Below are 23,330 nucleotides of genomic sequence, written 5' to 3' on the forward strand. Positions count from 1 at the left end.
GAATTTTTGATTTTTTACAACTATTTAGACAGAGAAAGTAATTAAGAAAAAGAGATAGATTTTGTGAAAAAGTGTGTGTATTATGAAGTGGCGCTGATATCGCTAGAAAGAATGATAGAAAAAAAAAAAAAGGGTACATACAAAATACTCCTGCCCACCCCCCTGCACCTTCACCGCATGTTCCACTCTGTTCTAGTGTTCTCTCCTTTTTTTTTTTTATGCGTCGTCAAATTACCATGATCAAGTTACATAATATGCTGATTGTCATTTTGATTTAACTAACAATAATATACATCTACATAAGGTCGATATTTCCATAAAACAGTTCAATAAAAATTCACCAAATTAAATAAATAAAATTTTTTGGCAATTTTATATGCATGATTTTAGGTTTGTTCAAGTAGATATCACCAAAAATCAAGTGAGTATTTTCATCCATCTTGTTTATTATTTTTTTTTTTTTTCGTTAATCAATTATCAATATTATTTACACAATAACAATCAAAAATAATTTTATTTTCATTGGATATCATTATTATTATTTAATAATTAAAAAATATAATTATAATAATTTTTTTATTACAGACATGTATTTTAAACCATCTTCTGGTGATACTGAAATTGTTGCTGAACGCGAATTTTTACAAAAAACAACATTTAAAGATAAATTCGAAGTGGTATGGAATTTTAGAGCTCCAGATATACTAGAAACTCATGAAAAAGAGGACAAAACCATTGCTGATTCAATACATTGGCGAACAACTGGTAACAATAAATACAAAAATTCAAGAAATAAAGATTATTTGAGCAAATCAATTGAAGCATACACCAAGAGTATTGCTTTTGCACCAGTTGGATCCAGTGAATTATCATTGGCTTATGCAAATCGTTCAGCTGCATTATTCAAAGCTAGACTCTATCAAGATTGTCTTCTTGATATTGAACGAGCAATCAAAGCAGGCTATCCAGATCATTTAAAAACAAAATTATTTATTCGTCAATCATTGTGTTTCAAGGCCTTGAATCCAAACTCAAGGCTTGAAGGATGTATATCAAATGCAAATGCAATTCAGTGGCTTCCTGATTTATTGAAAAGTTATCCAAATTACAATCTTGAAGGGGAATATTTAAAAATGATGAATCAACTTGAAAAACCACGTGATATAATTAAATTTTCACCAGAAATAAAAAATAAAAATTCAATAATAGCTGGTGGATCTGATGCAATTGAGCTGAAAAGAATAAATGACAATAATCAACATATTGTTGCAACAAGAGACATTAAATCTGGTGAATTTATTTATCTTTCTGAGCCATTTGCAACAGCTTTATGTGCTGAATTACGTTTTACTAATTGTTGGCATTGTTGTCGACAAACTTGGGCTGGTATACCATGTGACCAATGTCCAAATGTTGTATTTTGTTCACCCAAATGCAAAGTTTCAGCATGGAGTGAATATCATGATATTGAATGTTTAGTCTTGGGAGAACTTTTAAAACCCAATGAAATTGATTTGGAATATCTATTGGCAATAAAAATTCTTTCAAAGGCTATCAACTCAGCAGGTGGTTTAATTGAATTGAAAAGAAAAGTTGACAATGTTAAGGACAACGATGAAATGATATTAACTAATGGTATTCTTGATGTTAATACTATTGATAATTTTAATCGTCTTGATTATTTAAAAGCAACATCAATTGATTGTTCATTTGAAATAACAATTACTGTCGTATGGATTGTCACATTTTTTGGTAAAATGACAAATATATTTGGTAGAAAAACATCATTGAAAGACTTGATTAAAGATAAAAGTAAATATCAACAAATATTAATTTTGGGAGATTTATTATTACGATATACGATGATTGTTAATCGCAATGCTCAGTTTGTATGTATTCATTTAATTAATTATTTATTTTGTATTTATAATAGTTATTTATTATTTATATTTTAAACAAATTTTATTAGCTTCAAGGAGAAGAAAAAGATCTTGTGTGGTTACATGTCAACATACCATTCTGTAAGCTAATAAAAAAAAGCTGTGATCCTAATGTCTATTGGGTTTTCTCGGATTCAAACGTTGGATTTTATGCTTCTAAACCAATCAAACAAGGAGAACCGGTAATAATTAAATTATCAAAATAATTATACTTGAATTTATCAATTATTTAATATATAATAATTAAATTATAAATTGATTTTAGATACTTTTGAGTGTTGTTAGTTCATATCATCTAACAACAAAAGCTAATCGTAACTTGGTAATAGGACTTATGGATGATGATGCTGCACCATGTAAATGTACAGCATGTGTTGAAAATTGGCCAACAATATCATCTCTTCCATCTTACGAGGTATGTATTTTGTTGATGGTTAAAAATTTTATTTCATTTTAATTCAAGAACAAACTATTTGATTGTATTTATTTTTTGTTTTTGTGTTGATAGAGCATGGGGTTGCCAATAAGAATCAAGGAAGAAATGATTCATATGATGGTAAAGTTAAAAGTGATGCGAACTATCCTTTGTTATGGAGATACTAAAAAATTGTTAACAGTCAAGGATAGTTTGAATAGCATGAATGACAAGATTCATCAATATATCACTGGTCCTTGTAAAGAAAAGTCAGAATTATATTTAGCACTTCAAGGATTTTATTGTCAACTACTGAAGATTCATCATACTCTCGAGTAATTATTTTTCTAGTAGAAAAAAAAAAAACATGATACAGCTTCATATATTTTCTTTACAACATGATTATATTTTTATCCATATAATCAATCATTAAAATTATCATCAGCTTTATTTCAATTTAATATTAAAAAATAATAATTATCAATATGTGTTTATAAAAGTTGAATAAAAAACCTTAATAAATAATTAAAATAGTTTTTTTTTTTCTTCATTTTTTTTAACACTATTTAAATAATGTTTTGGTATAATATTTATATTGAAACAAATTTATTAAATTGCAACAATACAAATTTTAATATCGTTTTTTGAATAAAAACATTCTTCTTAATTTCAACAAGGTGGAATTATTGTTTAAACATACATATTGACTATTTCTATTTTCTTATTTTATTTTTTTTTCAAATTTTTGGACGTAATATAAAAATTGGATAATAAATAATTTTATTCAATTATAATTTATATTAAAATTAAAAATTAAAGTTTTCATTAATTATTCAATATTTTATAAAATTTATTGCTTTTATTAATAATTATGTATAAAAGATTTATTCTTTTATTTTTTGCCTTGATTTTGATTTTATGTTGGTAAGTTCAATATTTTTTTTAGACAAAAATTAATGAAACAATTTCATAAAAATATAATTAAATTTTTTAATAATTATATTTTCATTAATCTTTGATAATTATTAATTAAAAATATAAGATTTATTATTTTAGGATGAATTTTCGATTTTTTTATAGCTAGAAAAAGAAAGAAATTAAGAAAGAGATAGGTATAGAGTTTGTGCAAAAGTGTGTGTATGTGTGTATTATTAATTGGCGCTGATATCGCTGGAGAGAGAGAAAGTGATCCAGAAAAAAAAAATGAATAAAAAACTCCTGCACCTTCTCTGCATATTCTCTTGTTTTTTTTTTTTTTATTACCATGATCAAGTTACATATATTATAATATGCCGATTGTCATTTTAATTTAACTAACAACAATATGCATATCATACAGTCAATATTTCCATAACACCGTTCTACAAAAATTCACTAAATTAAATAAATAAAATTTTTTTTAGTTTATTCAAGTAGATATCACCAAAGATTAAGTAAGTATTTTCATCCATGTTGTTTATTATTTATTTATTTTTTTTCGTCAATCAATTGTCAATATTATTGACCCAATAACAATCGAAAAAAATTTTATTTTCATGAGATATTATTATTATTATTTATGAATTAAAAAATATAATTATATTTATTTTTTTATTCTAGACATGTATTTTAATTATCCTCCTGGTGATGCTGTAATTATTGCTAGACGTCAATTTTCACAAAAAACAACATTTAAAGATAAATTCGAAGTGATATGGAATTTTACAGCTTTAGATATAAAAAGAACTCATGAAAAAGTTGACAAAACCATTGCTAATTCAATACATTGGCGTACAATTGGTAACAATCTATACACTACTGTAAAAAATAATGATTATTTAAGCAAATCAATTGAAGCATACACCAAAAGTATTGCTTTTGCACCAGTTGGATCCAATGAATTGTCATTGGCTTATGCAAATCGTTCAGCTGTATTATTCAAAGCTAGACTCTATCAAGATTGTCTTCTTGACATTGAACGTGCATTGAAATCAACAGGCTATCCAGATAAATTAAAAACAAAATTATTTATTCGTCAATCATTGTGCTTCAAGGCCTTGAATCCAAACTCAAGGCTTGAACGATGTATATCAAATGCAAATGCAATTCAGTGGCTTCCTGATTTAATGGAAAGTTATCCAAATTATAATCTCAAAGATGAATATTTAAAAATGATAAATGCACTTGAAAAACCACGTGATATAATTAAATTTTCACCAGAAATAAAAAATAATAATTCAATAATAGTTGGTGGATCTGATGCAATTGAATTAAATGAACAACATATTGTTGCAACAAGGGATATTAAATCTGGTGAATTTATTTACATTTCTAATCCATTTGCAACAGTTCTATGTAATGAATTACGTTTTACTAATTGTTGGCATTGTTGTCGACAAACTTGGGTTGGTGTACCATGTGATGAATGTCCAGTTGTTATATATTGTTCACAGGAATGCAAAGATGCAGCTTGGAATAGTTATCATAATCTTGAATGTTTAATACTCGGACAACTTTTAAAATACTCACAAATGTCACCAGACTATTTATTAACAGTTAAAATTATTTCAAAGGCTATCAACTCAGCAGGTGGTTTGATTGAATTGAAAAAAAAAATTGACAATATTAAGGAAAACGATGAAATGATATTTACCAATGGTATTCTTGATGTTAATACTATTGATAATTTTAATCGTCTTGATTATTTTAAAGCAACATCAACTGAGTGTACATTTGAATTAACAGCAGCTGTCGTATGGATTGTCACAATTTTTGGTGAAAAAACAAATATATTTGGTAAAAAAACATCATTGAAAGATTTGCATAAAGATAAAAATAAAAAAATATTAATTTTAGGAGAATTAATATTGCGATATTTAATGACGGTTAATCGCAATGCTCAATTTGTATGTATTTATTTAAATAATTCATTTTGTATTTATAGCAGTTATTAATTATTATATTTTAAACAAAATTTATCAGTTTAAAGAAGATCTCATGTGGTTACATGTCAACATACCATTTCGTAAGTTAATAAAAAAAAGCTGTGATCCTAATGTCGATTGGGTTTTCTCGGATTCAAACCTTGGATTTTATGCTACTAAACCAATTAAGCAAGGAGAACCGGTAATAATTAAATTATCAATATAAATATACTTAAATTAATTAATTAATATATAATAATTGAATTATAAATTTATTTTAGTTACTTTCAAGTGTTGTTAGCTCATATCATCTAACAACAAAAGTCAACCGTTACAGGGCAATAGGACTTACGAATGATGATCCTGTACCATGTAAATGTACAGCATGTGTTGAAAATTGGCCAACAATAGAATCTCTTCCATCTTTTCTGGTATTTATTTGTAACAAACTAGTAATATTTAAAAAATTTTATTCTTATTTTTTTTCTTTTTGTGTTGATAGAGCATGAGGTTGCCAATAAGAATCAAGAAAGAAATGAGTCATATGATTCTAAAGTTAGAAATGATGCAAAATATCCTTTGTTATGGAGATACTAAAACATTGTTAACCGTCAAGGATAGTTTGAATAGCATGAATGACAAGATTCATCAATATATCACTTGTCCTTGTAGAGAAAAATCAACATTACATTTAGCACTTCGAGGATTTTATTGTAAATTACTGAAGATTCATCATACTCTCAAGTAATTATTTTTCTAGTAGAAAAAAAAAACACAAGAAACAGCTTCATTTATTTTCTTAACAACATGATTATAATTTTATCCATATAATCAATCATTAAAATTATCATCAGTTTTATTTCAATTTAATTGAAAAATAATAATTATCAATATGTGTTTATAAAAGTTGAATAAAAAACCTTAATAAATAATTAAAAATGGTTTTTTTATTTTTAACAATATTTAATTAAAGTTTTGGTACAATATTTATATTACAACAAATTTATTAAATTAAAACAATACAAATTGTAATATTGTATTTTAAATAAATACATTCTTCTTAATTTTATCAAGGTAAAATTATTGTTTAAACAAATTGACTATTTCTATTTTGTCATGTTAATTTTTTTCAAATTTTTGAACGTAATATACAAATTGGATAGTAAATATTTTTCTTCATTTATTTTATTATAGTCTAATTTAAAATAATATATTTTATTTACTATTAATTGCTAAATATTATGAAATTTATTGCTATTATTTATTTACTGTTTATTAAATATAATTGATATTTTTATTTTATTAATAATTTGAATAATTTTTCCATTGCTGAATAAAATGATAAATTATAGAAATAAAAGTAATTTAAACAAATTGAATAAAAAAAAATTATTATGTTTAAATTGAGCATAATTGTGAATTTTAATTTTTTTACAAGGAGAGAGAGAGAAAAAAAAAAGAGATTTATTGGCGCTGGCATCGCTAAAGAGAATCTAGAGCAATCTAGAAAAAAGGGTTAAACACCCGACGGCGTCTGAGCTGCTTTCTTTCCCGTTTGGAGCGTCGTCAGGTCAACTCTTTTTTTTTTTTTGTCGATTGTCAATTGTCATTTTATTTTTATCAATCATTAATTGAATTTACAAATACAGTTGATTGCACAAACACAAATTAAATAGCTGATCGAGTAAGTTTTCAATCATATTGTTTCTTTCAATTAATCGAATGTTTTTAAAATATTATTTCCACAGTAATAATAAGCTTTCTTTTTTTTTACAACTAAAAATTATGCTAAAACCATAATAATTTTTTTTTTTATTTAATTTGTTTTCAATTTATTTTTATGAATTATCATTGTTATTAATCTTATTTATTCATTTATCCATTTATTCAATTATTTATTTTTCCAACTATTTAGCAATGGAGAAAAAATGTTCCTGTAAATGTTGGGGTCATTTTCCTGAGAATGCCTTAGGAGGTTGGGAGAAAACATGGATGAATTTAAGAAAGAAATTTCTTAAAAAAAAGACATTTTATACTAGATTTGTAATTATGCGAAAACTTATAGCTAAAAGAGCTTCTGAAAATCATGGTGACAGTAATTGTGATCTCCTGATAATGGAAAAAACAATTGCTGATTCAGTGTCTTGGCGAACAACTGGTAACAAAAAATTCCATCAAATTTCAAAAAGAGGGAATTACCTGAGCGAATCAATTGAAGCATACACCAAGAGTATTGCTTTTGCACCAATTGGATCCAGTGAATTGTCATTGGCTTATGCAAATCGTTCAGCTGTATTATTCAAAGCTAGACTCTATCAAGATTGTCTTCTTGATATTGAACGTGCATTGAAATCAGGCTATCCAGATGAATTAAAAACAAAAGTATTTTTACGTCAAGCATTCTCTTTCAAGGCTTTGGATCCAAGCTTTAATATTGAGCCAAGTGATTCAATGGCCAATGCAATGCAGTGGCTTCCAAATTTAAAAAAAAATTGCCCATACTACAACATCAAAGCTGAATGTTCAAAGATGATGAATCAACTTGAAGAACCACTTGATACAAACACTGTTAAATTTACTCCAACAATTAAAAATAATAATTCAATAATAGTTGGTGGATCTGATGCAATTGAATTGAAAAAAACAAATGACAATAAACAACATATTTTTGCAACAAGAAACATCAAATCTGGTGAATTTATTTACATCAATAAACCATTTGAAATGATTGCTTGTGATGATGATCGTTACAAGACTTGTTGGCATTGTTGTCGACAAACTTGGGCTGGTATACCATGTGACCAATGTCCAAATGTTGTATTTTGTTCACCAGAATGCAAAGATTCAGCATGGAATGAATATCATGATATTGAATGTCCAGCTTTGAGTTATTCAAAGATAGTCAAATTTCATCATGAAGATGATTGGCGATTCCAATTGACAATTAAAATATTATCAAAAGCACTCAAAGCTGCTGGTGGTATTGCACAATTAAAGCAAAAAATTGATGATGTTGATTCAATGGAAGATAAATCAATGATTTATACTGATGATATATTTGATGTTAATACTATCGATAATTTTCATCGTCTTAAATACGACAAGTCAGCATTTGATCAATGTTCATTTGAACGGACAACTCGAATTTTATCACTTGTTCTAATGTTTGGTCTTCAAACAAATATTTTCGGTCGAAAAATGGAAGTTGTTGATACCTGTTCAAATGAAGATGCATTGGCTTTGGGAGTTTTAATAGCCAGATATTTCGTGATTGTTGATTACAATGTTTTATATATTGTAAGTATGATATTTTTTTTTTATTAATCAATTGAAATTCCATATAATTGTATTGATATAATTAATGATCTATAATTGTTATTAATTAGCTTGCTGATGAAGAGTCGGATGATAATGACCCTACACATGCTCTTATAATGCCAATTCAAAACATGTTCGTGAAAGATTGTGAACATGATGTCAACTGGTACGACTATGGACAAAATGTTGCATTTTTTGCTGCAAAACCAATTAAAAAAGGCGAAGAGGTACTCAATTTTCCCTCTTTATTTTTAAATAAGAGGTATTTTAATTTGACTATCAAACTAATATTATTTTTATTTTAGATAAAAATGTTTGCAATTGGTATTAACCAGGCCAAGGAATTAATTGAAAATAAAATAAAACTTGCAAGATATGGTAATGAGCTATGCGAGTGTTCAGTATGTGTCAAAGATTTACCAGCACTGGAAGATCTTCCATCTTACAAGGTAAAATTTTTTTAATCATTTATTAAGCATTATCTATTAGTCATTGTTGGTAATTTGATTGTTTCTATTTTTCACAGAGTTTTAAGCAATCAAAAAAAGTTCGAAAAGAATTGAATCGTATCATGAGAGAAGCAGATGATTATTTTGAGATCATTGCCGAGGCAGACCCTGAAAAATTGCTTGAAATAAAAGACACATATGCTGAAATGACTGATAAAATTTATGGTCATAATACTGGTTTTTGTCGTGAAACTTGGTGGTTTCAAGATATGCTGCAACGTTTATATCAACAACTCAGCGTTCCACGTCGTATTATTCAATAATTATTTAATGAAAGAAAAAAAAAAAATACTTGATATTACTTTGTACTTTTTTAAAATATTTTTTTATATTTCTCATAGCATAATATAATATTTTTTCTTTGTTTTACTGATGGTTTCAAATCATTCATATATAGGTAATACATAAAAAAAATAATTCAAAGTTTTATTTTTATATCTAAAATTAAAATATTGTAATTTTAAAAATTCGTGTGTTTATTTCAATAAAGTTTGAGTGTTTAAAAATTCTTTTTTTATTTACAATTTTCGATAAAATAAATAAATAAAATAGTTAATAATTTTTCTAATTAATTTTATTCCTTAATAATTTTCATATTGAATTTTTTATGATTTTATTTATTAGTATTACCAATAATTAATTAATTTTGTCACTCTGTAAAATTTTTAATAGCAACTCAATTATTATTTATTTATTATATCCTTTTTTTTTAAAAAACAATTTTTATTTATTAATGAAAGGGTGGACAGGAATCATTCATAACAAAGATACTAAAGAATTATTAAAAATCAAGGATAAATTGAATAGCATGAATGATGAGTTTCATCAATACATCACTGGTCCTTGCAAAAAGATTCCATTATGGTATATTTCAATGAGAATGTTACACAATCAACTACATATGGTTTATCATGATACAATGACCATGTATGAAAATTCAACTAATTCATAAAGTTTTTTAAATTTTATTATTACAAATTTATTGTTTAAATAAATTTAACTACTCATTCATTGGATTCTTGGTATTTTTGTTCCGTTAATTTTTTTAATTTGCCATTGGGTAAATCCAATTAATTTCCATTCAATTTCAGAGAAAAATAATAAGTATCAATATGTATTTGAAAAATAAAAAAGTAAAAAAATTTTGATAAATATCAAGTGTTTTTTTTTTTTTTTCTTATTAACTTATTAAATATAATATAAAATTGATTGCTATTATTTATATATTATTTATTGAATTATTCATATTTATTCTTTTATTAATAATTAACAAAGATTAATTTTTTTATTTTTTACCCTGACTTTGATTTTAAGTTGATAAGTTTACAATTTTTTTAGACGAAGATTAATAATACAATTTCATGAAAATATAAGAAAATATAATTTTTAATAATTATCTTAATTAAAAATATAAAATTTGTAATTTTAGGATGAATTTTTGATTTTTTACAACTATTTAGACAGAGAAAGTAATTAAGAAAGACAGATAAATTTTATGAAAAAGTGTGTGTATTATGAAGTGGCGCTGATATCGCTAGAGAATGATAGAAAAAAAAAGGGTACATACAAAATACTCCTGCCCACCCCCCTGCACTTTCACCGCATGTTCGCCTCTGTTCTAGTGTTCTCTCCTTTTTTTTTTTTTTATGCGTCGTCAAATTACCATGATCAAGTTACATAATATGCTGATTGTCATTTTGATTTAACTAACATACAATAAGATACATGTACATAAGGTCGATATTTCCATAAAACAGTTCAATAAAATTTCACCAAATTAAATAAATAAAATTTTTTGGCAATTTTATGTGGATGATTTTAGGTTTGTTCAAGTAGATATCACCAAAAATAAAGTGAGTATTTTCATCCATCTTGTTTATTATTTTTTTTTTTTTTTCGTTAATCAATTATCAATATTATTTACACAATAACAATCAAAAATAAAACGACAAATATACTTGGTGAAAAAACATCATTGAAAGACTTGATTAAAGATAAAAGTAAATATAAAAAAATATTAATTTTGGGAGAATTGATATTACGATATACAATGATTGTTAATCGCAATGTTCAGTTTGTATGTATTCATTGAATTAATTATTTGCAATTAATTCATTTTGTATTTATTATAGTTATTAATTATTTATATTTCAAACAAAATTTATCAGCTTCCAGAAGAAGAAAAAGAAGTTGGTGATTTTCTCGTGTGGTTACATGTCAGCATACCATTCTGTAAGATAATGAAAAAAAGTTGTGATCCTAATGTTGATTGGGTTTTCTCAGATTCAAACGTTAGATTTTATGCTTCCAAACCAATCAAGCAAGGAGAACCGGTAATAATTTAATTATCAAAATAATTTTACTTGAATTAATTAATTGATTAATATATAATTATTAATTTATTTATTTTAGTTACTTTCAAGTGTTGTTTTTTCATATCATGTAACAACAAGAGTCGATCGTTACAAGGTAATAGGACAAATGAATGATGATCCTGTACCATGTAAATGCACAGCATGTGTTGAAAATTGGCCAACAATAGATTTTCTCCCATCTTACCAGGTATTTATTTTGTTGATGGTTAAAAATTTTCTTTTATTTTAATTCAAGAACAAACTATTTGATTATATTTTTTTTTTTTTTTTGTGTTGATAGAGCATGAAGTTACCAATAGGAATCAAAAAAGAAATGAGTCGTATGATGCTAAAGTTAGAAGTGTTTCAAAGTATCTTTTGTAACGGAGATACGAGAAAGTTGTTAACAATCAAAGATAGTTTGAATAGCATGAATGACAAGATTCATCAATATATCACTGGTCCTTGTAAAGAAAAGTCAGAATTACATTTAGCACTTCGAGGATTTTATCGTCAACTACTGAAGATTCATCGTACTCTCGAGTAATTATTTTTCTAGTAGAAAAAAAAAACACAAGAAACAGCTTCATTTATTTTCTTAACAACATGATTATAATTTTATCCATATAATCAATCATTAAAATTATCATCAGTTTTATTTCAATTTAATATTAAAAAAGAATAATTATCAATATGTGTTTATAAAAGTTGAATAAAAATTAAAAACCCTTAATAAAGAATTAAAAGTAGTTTTTTTTTTCTTCATTTTTTTAAATACTATTTAAATAAAGTTTTGGTATAATATTTATATTGAAACAAATTTATTAAATTGCAACAATACAAATTTTAATATTGTATTTTGAATAAAAACATTCTTAAATTTATCAAGGTAAAATTATTGTTTAATCAAATTGACTATTTCTATTTTCGCATGTTAATTTTTTTTCAAATTTTCGGACGTAATATAAAAATTGGAGAATAAATATATTTCGTCATTCATTTATTATATTCTAATTTAAAATAATATATTTTATTTATTATTTTAATTTTTTTATAAGTAGAGAGAGTTGGCGCTGGCATCGTTAGAAAAAGGGGGTTAAACACCCCACGAGTCCCACGTGGCACGACGTCTGAGCTCCTTTCTTTTCCATTTAGAGCGTCATCAGGTCAACTCTTTTTTTTTGACGATTGTCATATTATTTTTATAAATAATTGATTTAATTTACAAATACAGTTAATTGCACAAACACAAATCGAATAATTGATTATTAAAAACTTACCAAATTAAACAAATTAAATTGCAGTTTTATTTATTTATTTGATTTTATTGACAAGGTTAATTTTTTTCAAGTAAATATTATCAAAGATCAAGTAAGTTTGCAATCATAATGTTTCTTTGAATTAATTAATTATTTTTTAAAAAATTATTTCCACAATAATAATAATATCAAAATTAGCTTTCTTTTTTTTTTACTACTAAAAATTATGATAAACCATAATAGTTTTTCTTTTTATTTAATTTTTTTAAATTTATTTTTATTAATTATCATTGTTATGAATATTATTTATTTATTTATTTATTTTTCTAACTATTTAGCAATGGAGAAAGAATGTTCCTGTCCATATTGTATTCATGTCGATGCGGATTTCTTAGTAGCCTGGGATAAAAAGGAGACATTTTATTCTAGATTTGAAATTATGTGGCAATTTATAAATGAAAGAGCTCCTGATAGTCATTGTGATTATCTGACTGAAGAAAAAACAGTTGCTGATTCATTATCTTGGCGAACAACTGGTAACAATGAATACAAAAATTCAACAAATGAAAATTATTTGAGCAAATCAATTAAAGCATACACCAAGAGTATTGCATATGCACCACTTGGATCTAGTGAATTGTCATTGGCTTATGCAAATCGTTCAGCTGCATTATTCAAAGCTAGACTCTATCAAGATTGTCTTCTTGATATTGAACGTGCATTGAAATCAGGCTATCCAGATGAATTAAAAACAAAATTATTTTTACGTCAAGCATTGTCTTTCAAGGCTTTGGATCGAAGCTTCAATATTAAGTTGAGTGATTCAATGGCCAATGCCAAGAAGTGGCTTCCAAATTTAAAAAAAAATTGCCCATACTACAACATCAAAGCTGAATGTTCAAAGATGATGAATCAACTTGGAGAACCACTTGATACAAACACTGTTAAATTTACTCCAACAATTAAAAATAACAATTCAATAATAGCTGGTGGATCTGATGCAATTGAATTAAAAAAAACAAATGACAATAAACAACATATTGTTGCAACCAGAGACATTAAATCTGGTGAATTTATTTATATCAATAAATCATTTGAAATGATTGCTTGTGATGATGATCGTTACATGACTTGTTGGCATTGTTGTCGTCAAACTTGGGCTGGTGTACCATGTGATGAATGTCCAAATGTTGTATTTTGTTCACCAGAATGCAAAGATTCAGCTTGGAATGAATATCATGATATTGAATGTCCAGTATTGAGTTATTCAAAGAAAGTCCAACATCATCCTGAGAATGATTGGCAATTCCAATTGACAATTAAAATATTATCAAAAGCACTCAAAGCTGCTGGTGGTATTGCTCAATTAAAACAAAAAATTGATGATGTTGATTCAATGGAGGATAAATCAATGATTTATACTGATGGTATATTTAACGTTAATACTATTGATAATTTTCATCGTCTTAAATACGACAAGTCAGCATTTGATCATTGTTCATTTGAACAAACAACTCATATTGTATCACTTGTTTTAATGTTTGGTCTTAATACAAATTTTTTCGGTCAAAAAATGGAAGTTGATGATACTTGTTCAAATGAAGATCCATTGGCTTTGGGATTTTTAATAGCCAGGTATTTCATGATTGTCAATTACAATGTTGTATATGTAAGTATGATATATTTGTTTTTTTTTTTCATCAATTAATTAAAAATCCATATAATTATATTGATGTAATTGATGATTTATAATTATTATTAATTAGGTCACTGATAAAATGTCACATAATACCGTGTTTACACATGCTCTTATAATGCCGATTCAAAACATGTTCGTGAGAGATTGTCATAATCATATCGACTGGTACGACTATGGACAAAATGTTGCAGTTGCTGCTGAAAGACCTATCAAAAAAGGCGAAGAAGTACTTAATTTTTCTTTTTTTTTTTTTCCAATAAGATGTATTTTAATTTGACTGATAAACTAATAATATTTTTATTTTAGATAAAAATGTTTGCAATTGGTATTTACGAAGCTAAGCAATTATCTAAAGATGGAACGAGACTTGCAAAATTTGTTAAGGAGCCATTATGTAAGTGCTCAGCATGTGTCAAAGATTTACCAGCACTAGAAGTTCTTCCATCTTACAAGGTAAAATTTTATTTATTTAAAAATAAATAATAACATTATTTATGAATCATTGGCAATAATTCATTGCTAGTAATTTTATTATTTCTATTTTTCACAGAGTTTGAAATTATCAAAAAAGGTTCGAAAAGAATTGAATCGTATAATGAGAGAAGCACATGATTATTTTTACTTCATTACCGAGAGAGACACTGAAAAAATGCTTGAAATAAAAGACACTTTGGCTGAATTGACTGATAAAATTTATGGTCATATTACTGGTCCTTGCCAAGAAACTTGTTTATTCCAAGATAAGCTGGGAAGTTTGCATCAACAACTCAGTAGTCCACGTCGTATTATTCAGTAATTATTTAATGAAACAAAAATACTTTATTACTTCCTTCTTTTTCTATATATTTTTATATTTCTCATAGCATAATATAATATTCTTTCTTTGTTTTGCAGATGAATCATCAGTGATGATCTTAAATCATTCATAAATAACACATAAAAAAAATTATTTCAAGTTTTATTGTTATAATTAAAATTCTATATTGTAATTTTAAAATTTAGTGTGTTTATTTCAATAAAGTTTGAGTGTTTAAATATTTTTTTCTTATTCAACAATTTTTGATAAAATAGTTAATAATAATTATCCTCCTAATTAATTTTATTTCTTTATAATTTTCATATTGAATTTTTTATATGATAGTATTTATTACCAATAATTAATTAATTTTTTTACTCTGTAAAATTTCTAAGAGCAACTCAATTATTATTTATTTATTATATCCATTTGTTTTTTTTTTTTTTTAAACAATTTTTATTCATTTAAAAAAAAAGCTTCTAAATTTTTAAATCTGTCCTTGATATAAAAATAATAAATTTAATTTATTATTAATTGCTAAATATTATAAAATTCATATTGCTATTATTTATTTATTGTTTATATAATTGATATTTTCATTTTATTAATAATTATGGATAATTTTTCCATCACTAAATAGTTACAAAAAATAAATAATAAAATGATAATTAATAGAAAAACAAATGGAATAATAATAAAAATATCATGGTTTAATTGAGCATAATTTTGGAATTTAATTTTTTTACAAGGAGAGAGAGAGAGAGAAAAAAAAAGAGAGTAGGCGTTATTGGCGCTGGCATCGCTAAAGAGAATCTAGAGCAATCTAGAAAAAAGGGTTAAACATCCTACGGCGTCTGGACTGCTTCCTTTTCTATTTGGAGCGTCATCAGGTCAACTCTTTTTTTTTGTCGATTGTCATATTATTTTTATCAAATATCATTAATTTGATTGACAAGTCCAGTTGATTGCAGCTACACAAATTGAATAGTTGATAATTAAAAATTCACCAAATTAAACAAATGAAATTTTGATGCAATTTTATTTGTTTATTTGATTTTATTGACAAGTTTAATTTTTTTTTTTCAGTTAAATATCATCAGAGATCAAGTAAGTTTTCAATCACATTGATTATTCTTAAGAGTTTTTTTTTTCAATTATTAATCATTTGACTGACAATAAATAACCAATTATTTTTACAATTAAAAACATTAATTTTTATTTTTATTTGCTATTGTTTTATAAATTTTATTTTTACAATTATAATGAAAAAAATTTTTTTTTTGTAATTATTTAGCAATGGAGGAAAAATGTTCCTGTCCATCTTGTGTTCATGTCGATGAAGAGACCTCAGTAGCTTGGGATACGAAATGCATGAATTTCAGAAAAAAATTTCTTAAAAAAAAGACATTTCATACTAGATATGGAATTATGTGGAAATTTATAACTGAAAGAGCTCCTGATGGTCATTGTAATTATCTGACTGAAGAAAAAACAGTTGCTGACTCGATATCTTGGCGAAATATTGGTAACAAAAAATTACAACAAATTTCAAAAAAAAAAAATTACTTGAGCAAATCAATTGAAGCATTTACCAAGAGTATTGCTTTTGCACCAGTTGGATCTAATGAATTGTCATTGGCTTATGCAAATCGTTCAGCTGTATTATTCAAAGCTGGACTCTATCAAGATTGTCTTCTTGATATTGAACGTGCATTGAAATCAGGATATCCAGATAAATTAAAAACAAAATTATTTTTACGTCAAGCATTGTCTTTCAAGGCTTTGGATCCAAGCTTTAATATTGAGCCAAGTGATTCAATGACCAATGCAATTCACTGGCTTCCAAATTTTAAAAAAAAGTGTCCAAACTTCAACATCAAAGCTGAATGTTCAAAGATGATGAATCAACTTGCAGAACCACTTGATACAAACACTGTTAAATTTACTCCAACAATTAAAAATAATAATTCAAAAATAGCTGGTGGATCTGATGCAATTGAATTAAAAAAAAAAAAGGACAATAAACAGCATATTGTTGCAACGAGAGACATCAAATCTGGTGAATTTATTTACATCAATAAACCATTTGAAATTATTCCTTGTGGTGGTGAACCTTACAATACTTGTTGGCATTGTTGTCGTCGAACTTGGGCTGGTGTACCGTGTGACCAATGTCCAGATGTTATATATTGTTCACCAGAATGCAAAGATTCAGCATGGAATGAATATCATGATATTGAATGTCCAGCTTTGAGTTATTCAAAGAAAGTTGAATTTTATCCTGGAGATGATTTGCAACTCCAATTGACAATTAAAATATTATCAAAAGCACTTAAAGCTGCTGGTGGTATTGCACAATTAAAAAAACAAATTGATGATGTTGATTCGATGGAAGATAAATCAATGATTTATACTGATGATATATTTGATATTAATACTATTGATAATTTTCATCGTCTCAAATATGACAAGTCAGCATTTGATCACTTTTCATTCGAACGAACAATTCGTATTATATCAAATGTTGTAGTGTTTGGTCTTAAAACGAATATTTTTGGTCGAAAAATGGAAGTCCCTGATACATATTTAAATGAAGATGCAATGACTTTGGGATTTCTAATAGCCAGGTATTTTATGACTGTCGATTATAATATTGTTGTATATGTAAGTATAATATTTTTTTTTCCATTATTAATCAAAACTTTATAATTATTGATGTAATTGATTTTTCTGATATTAATTAGTTTCCTGATAAAAAAACAAATGATACTTCTTTGTCATATGCTTATTTAATGCCAATTCAAAACATGTTCGTCAGAGATTGTCATGCTCATGTTGAATGGTACAAGTATGATGAAAATGTTGCAATTTCAGCCAATAGACCAATTAAAAAAGGCGAAGAGGTACTTTTTTTTTCAATAATATGTATTTTAATTCTACTATTATAAACTGATGAAATTTTCGTTTTTATTTTAGGTAAATATGTTTGCACTTAATAATTACCAGATCAAGCAATTATCTGAAATTCCAATGAGTTACACAAAATATGTTAATGAGCCATGTAAATGCTCATTATGTGTAATGGATTTACCACCAATGAGAAAGCTTCCATCTTACAAGGTAAAATTTTATTGTTAAAAAAAAAATAAATAACATTGTTTAATAATCATTGCTAGTAATTTGATTATAATTTCATTTTTGTATTCTGTTTTCCATAGAGTTTGAAGCCATCAAAGAAAGTTCGAAAAGAATTAAATCGTATAATGACAAAAGCATATGATTATTTTGAGATTATTGTCAAGAGAGACACTGAAAAATTGCTTGAAATAAAAGACGCTTATGCCGAAATGACAGATGAATTTTATCAACATTTCACTGTTCCTTGTGAAGAAACTTCTTTACTTCAAGATATGCTGGGAGTTTTGTATTATCAACTCAGCCTTCCTCGTCGTATTATTAAGTAATTATTTTATGGAAAAAAAAAATTACTTTATTACTTTGTAATTACTTTTTTAAATAATTTTTTTATATTTTTCTATATTTTTCATAGCATAATATAATATTTTTTCTGTCTTTGTTTTACTGATAATTTTAAATTATTTACATATAATACATAAAAAAATTATTCAAAGTTTTATTTTTATAATTAAAATTAAAATACTGTAATTTTAAAATTTCGTGTGTTTATTTCAATAAAACTTGAGTGTTAATATATTTTATTTTTTTTTATTTAACAATTTTTGATAAAATAGTTAATAATAATTATTTTCCTATCTAATTTTATTCCTTTATAATTTTCATATTGAATTTTTTATGATTTTATTTATTATCAATAATTAATTAATTTGTTTACTCTATAAAATTTCTAATAACAACTCAATCATTATTTATTTATTATATCCATTTGTTTTTTTTCTTTGAATAATTTTTATTTTATTAAAAAAAAAGCCTGTAAATTTTTAAATCTACCCTTCATATAAAAATAATAAATTTGATTTATTATTAATTGCTAAATATAATAAAATTCATATTGCTATTATTTATTTTATTGATAATTATTGATAATTTTTCCATCGCTAAATATTTACAAAAAAAAATAATAGTTAATAATTAATAAAAAAAAAAGTTTAATTCAGCATAATTTTGAGTTTTAATTTTTTTACAAGGAGAGAGAGAAAAAAAAAAGAGAGTTATTGGCGCTGGCATCGCTAAAGGGAATCTAGAGCAATCTAGAAAAAAGGGTTAAACACTATTAATTCTTAAACTACTTATTAAATATATTATAAAATTTATTGCTATTATTCATATTTTCTTTATTGAATTATTCATGTTTATTATTTTATTAATAATTAACAAAGTTAAATTCTTTTATTTTTTACCTTGACTTTCAATGAAATGAATGATTTTAATGAAACAATTTCATGAAAATATAAGAAAGTACAATTTTTGATAATTATTTTAGTTAAAAATATAAGATTTGTAATTTTAATATGAATTGTTGGTCTTAACAATTATGTAGACAGAGAAAGAATTAAAAAAGCGAGATAGATTTTGTGAAAAAGTGTGTGTGTGTGTAATGTTTAATGTGTTTTTTATTAATTGGCGCTGATATCGCTAGAGAATGATCCAGAAAAAAAAAAAAAAAAACAGAGTATAAAAAAGTCCTGCACACCCCTGCACGCCCCTGTATCGCCGCCGCATGTTCTCTTCTGTTCTAGTGTTCTCTTTTTTTTTTATGCGTTGTCAAATTATCATGATCAAGTTACATTATTATAAGGTGCTGATTGTCATTTTAATTTAATTAACAATAATATACATGTACAGAAAGTCCATATTTCCATAAAACAGTTCAACAAAAATTAACCAAATTATATAAATGAATTTATTTACAATTTTATATGCATGATTTTGAGTTTGTTCAAGTAGATAGTATAGCACCCAAAGTCAAGTAAGTATTTTCATCCATGTTATTATTATTATTTATTTTTTTTTTTTCGTTAATCATCAATATTATTTACACAATAACAATCGAAAATAATTTTATTTTCATTGGATATCATTATTATTTTTAATAATTAAAAAATATAGTTAGGTATTATAATTATTTTTTTATTGCAGACATGTATTTTAATCTACCTTCTGGTGATACTGAAATTATTGCTGAACGCCAATTTTCACAAAAAACAACATTTAAAGATAAATTCGAAGTGGTATGGAATTTTGCAGCTTCAAATATAGAAACTCATGGAAAAGTGGACAAAACCATTGGTGATTCAATACAGTGGCGTACAATTGGCAACAATCTATATGTAAAAAATAATGATTCTTTGAGCAAATCAATTGAAGCATACACCAAAAGTATTGCTTTTGCACCAGTTGGATCCAGTGAATTGTCATTGGCTTATGCAAATCGTTCAGCTGTATTATTCAAAGCTAGACTCTATCAAGATTGTCTTCTTGACATAGAACGTGCTTTAAAATCAGGCTATCCAGATAAATTAAAAACAAAATTATTTTTACGTCAATCATTGTGCTTCAAAGCCTTGAAACCAACCTCAGGACTTGAACCTTGTATTTCAATGGCAAACGCAATGCAATGGCTTCCTAATTTAAAAAAAATTAATCCAAAATACGACATCATCAAGGAATATCCAAAGCTGATAGATCAACTTGAAAAACCACGTGATATAATTAAATTTTCACCACAAATAAAAAAGAAAAATTCAATAATAGCTGGTGGATCTGATGCAATTAAGCTAAAAAAAAACAATGACAAACAACATATTGTTGCAACAAGAGATATCAAATCTGGTGAATTTATTTACATTTCTGAGCCATTTGCACAACTTACATGTAATGAATTACGTTATATTAGTTGTTGGCATTGTTGTCGTCAAACTTGGGCTAGTGTACCCTGTGATGAGTGTCCAAATGTTGTATTTTGCTCACAACAATGTAAAGAAAAAGCATGGAATGAATATCACAATATTGAATGTTTAGTCTTGGGACAACTTTTGAAACCCAATAAAATTTATTTGCAATATCTATTACTATTAAAAATTGTTTCAAAGGCTATCAACTCAGCAGGTGGTTTAATTGGATTGAAAAAAAAAATTGACAATATTAAGGAAGACGATGAAATGATATTTACCAATGGTATTCTTGATGTTAATACTATTGATAATTTTAATCGTCTTGATTATTTTAAAGCAACATCAACTGAGTGTACATTTGATATAGCAATTACTGTCGTATGGATTGTCACAATTTTTGGTAAAATGACAAATATATTTGGTAAAAAAACATCATTGAAAGATTTGATTAAAGATAAAAGTAAATATAAAAAAATATTAATTTTGGGAGAATTAATATTACGATATACGATGATTATTAATCGCAATGCTCAGTTTGTATGTATTCGTTTAATTAATTATTTATTATTTATTTATTTTGTATTTATAATAGTTATTAATTATTTATATTTTAAACGAATTTTATTAGCTTCAAGGAGAAGAAAACGATCTCGTGTGGTTACATGTCAACATACCATTCTGTAAGATAATAAAAAAAAGCTGTGATCCTAATGTCTATTGGGTTTTCTCGGATTCAAAAGTTGGATTTTATGCTTCTAAACCAATCAAACAAGGAGAACCGGTAATAATTGAATCATCATAATAATTTTACTTGAATTAATTAATTGATTAATATATAATAATTAAATTATAAATTGATTTTAGATACTTTTGAATGTTGTTAGTTCATATCATCTAACAACAAAAGTCGATCGTTACACGGTAATAGGACTTACGAATGATGATCCTGTACCATGTAAATGTACAGCATGTGTTGAAAATTGGCCAACAATAGATTTTCTCCCATCTTTTCAGGTATTTATTTAAAAAAAAACTAGTAATATTTAAAAATATTTATTCTTATTTTTTCTTTGTCTCAATAGAGCCTGAGGTTGCCAATAAGAATTAAGGAAGAAATGAGTCGTATAATGCTAAAGTTAGAAGTGATAAAAACTATCCTTTGTAACGGAGATACGAGAAAGTTGTTAACAATCAAGGATAGTTTACATCGCATGAATGACAAAATTCATCAATATATCACTCGTCCTTGTATCGAAAAGTCAAAATTACATTTAGCACTTCGAGGATTTTATTGTAAACTACTAGAAGTTCATCATACTCTCGAGTAATTATTTTTCTGGTAGAAAAAAAAACAAGATACAGCTTCATATATTTCCTTTACAACATGATTATATTTTTATCCATATAATCAATCATTGAAATTATCAAGTATTCACAAAAGTTTTAAAAAAAAACCTTAATCAATAATTAAAAATAGGTTTTTTTTTTTCATTTTTTCAACAATATTTAATATTTATATTGAAACAAATTTATTAAATTGCAACAATACAAATTTTAATATTATATGTTAAATAAAAACATTTTTCGTAATTTTATTAAGTTGAAATTATTGTGTAAACAAATTGACTATTTCTATTTCCTTATTTTATTTTCCTTTATATTTTTGGACGTAGTATAAAAATTGAATAATAAATATTATTCCCTATTCATTTTATTATGTTAACAATAAAATATAATATTATAATTTAAAATATTATATTTTATTTACTATTAATTGCTAAATATTATGAAGTTCATTACTATTAATAATTTACTGTTTATCAAATATAATTGATATTTTTATTTTATTAATAATTATGGACAATTTTTTCCATATTTTATTATATAACTATATAGTTAAAAAAAATAAATAATGAAATGATGAATTATAAAATTAAAAAGAAGTTTAAACAAATTGAATAAAAAAAAAATTGGTATAATTTTAAATTACAATTTTCTTATAAAAAAATGATAATAATACTTATAAATATTAAGAGTGGCGCTAGCATCGTTAAATAAAATCTAGAACAATCTAGAAAAAAGGGTTAAACACCCCACGACGTCTGAGCTCCTTTCTTTTCCATTTAGAGCGTCATCAGGTCAACTCTTTTTTTTTGTCGATTGTCATATTATTTTTGTCAAATATTATTAATTTAATTGACAAATACAGTTAATTGCACAAACACAAATCGAATAATTGATTATTAAAAATTTACCAAATTAAA

General features: G+C 25.3%; 4 protein-coding genes across 7 annotated transcripts; all 4 read left to right on the forward strand.

The window, feature by feature from the left end:
- The first annotated feature begins 250 nt into the window (after positions 1-250).
- Positions 251-22,422, forward strand: LOC122860699 (SET and MYND domain-containing protein 4-like). 4 transcript variants are annotated; one of them, XM_044164616.1, is made up of 5 exons: positions 251-421; positions 586-1,889; positions 1,970-2,122; positions 21,931-22,080; positions 22,149-22,422. In XM_044164616.1, the coding sequence occupies exons 2-5, from the start codon at positions 588-590 to the stop codon at positions 22,392-22,394; spliced, it is 1,851 nt and encodes a 616-aa protein (XP_044020551.1). In that variant the 5' UTR covers positions 251-421; positions 586-587; the 3' UTR covers positions 22,395-22,422. The 4 variants fall into 4 exon arrangements, with proteins under 4 accessions (XP_044020551.1, XP_044020553.1, XP_044020550.1 ...); XM_044164618.1 differs by lacking the exon at positions 1,970-2,122 and adding an exon at positions 21,695-21,847; XM_044164615.1 differs by lacking the exons at positions 21,931-22,080; positions 22,149-22,422 and adding exons at positions 2,206-2,355; positions 2,449-2,886.
- On the forward strand, positions 3,715-6,035 carry LOC122860700 (SET and MYND domain-containing protein 4-like). Its single transcript, XM_044164620.1, has 5 exons — positions 3,715-3,788; positions 3,955-5,240; positions 5,317-5,460; positions 5,540-5,689; positions 5,761-6,035. The coding sequence occupies exons 2-5, from the start codon at positions 3,957-3,959 to the stop codon at positions 6,004-6,006; spliced, it is 1,824 nt and encodes a 607-aa protein (XP_044020555.1). The 5' UTR covers positions 3,715-3,788; positions 3,955-3,956; the 3' UTR covers positions 6,007-6,035.
- Positions 6,799-9,454, forward strand: LOC122860697. The gene is made up of 5 exons (XM_044164613.1): positions 6,799-6,942; positions 7,174-8,555; positions 8,645-8,803; positions 8,882-9,025; positions 9,103-9,454. The coding sequence occupies exons 2-5, from the start codon at positions 7,176-7,178 to the stop codon at positions 9,346-9,348; spliced, it is 1,929 nt and encodes a 642-aa protein (XP_044020548.1). The 5' UTR covers positions 6,799-6,942; positions 7,174-7,175; the 3' UTR covers positions 9,349-9,454.
- Positions 13,109-15,195, forward strand: LOC122860701 (SET and MYND domain-containing protein DDB_G0273589-like). Its single transcript, XM_044164621.1, has 4 exons — positions 13,109-14,367; positions 14,465-14,623; positions 14,704-14,850; positions 14,948-15,195. The coding sequence occupies exons 1-4, from the start codon at positions 13,138-13,140 to the stop codon at positions 15,191-15,193; spliced, it is 1,782 nt and encodes a 593-aa protein (XP_044020556.1). The 5' UTR covers positions 13,109-13,137; the 3' UTR covers positions 15,194-15,195.
- Positions 22,423-23,330: the final 908 nt, after the last annotated feature.

This window comes from Aphidius gifuensis, linkage group LG1 (genome assembly GCF_014905175.1).
Source record: "Aphidius gifuensis isolate YNYX2018 linkage group LG1, ASM1490517v1, whole genome shotgun sequence".
NCBI classification, from domain to species: Eukaryota; Metazoa; Arthropoda; class Insecta; order Hymenoptera; family Braconidae; genus Aphidius; species Aphidius gifuensis.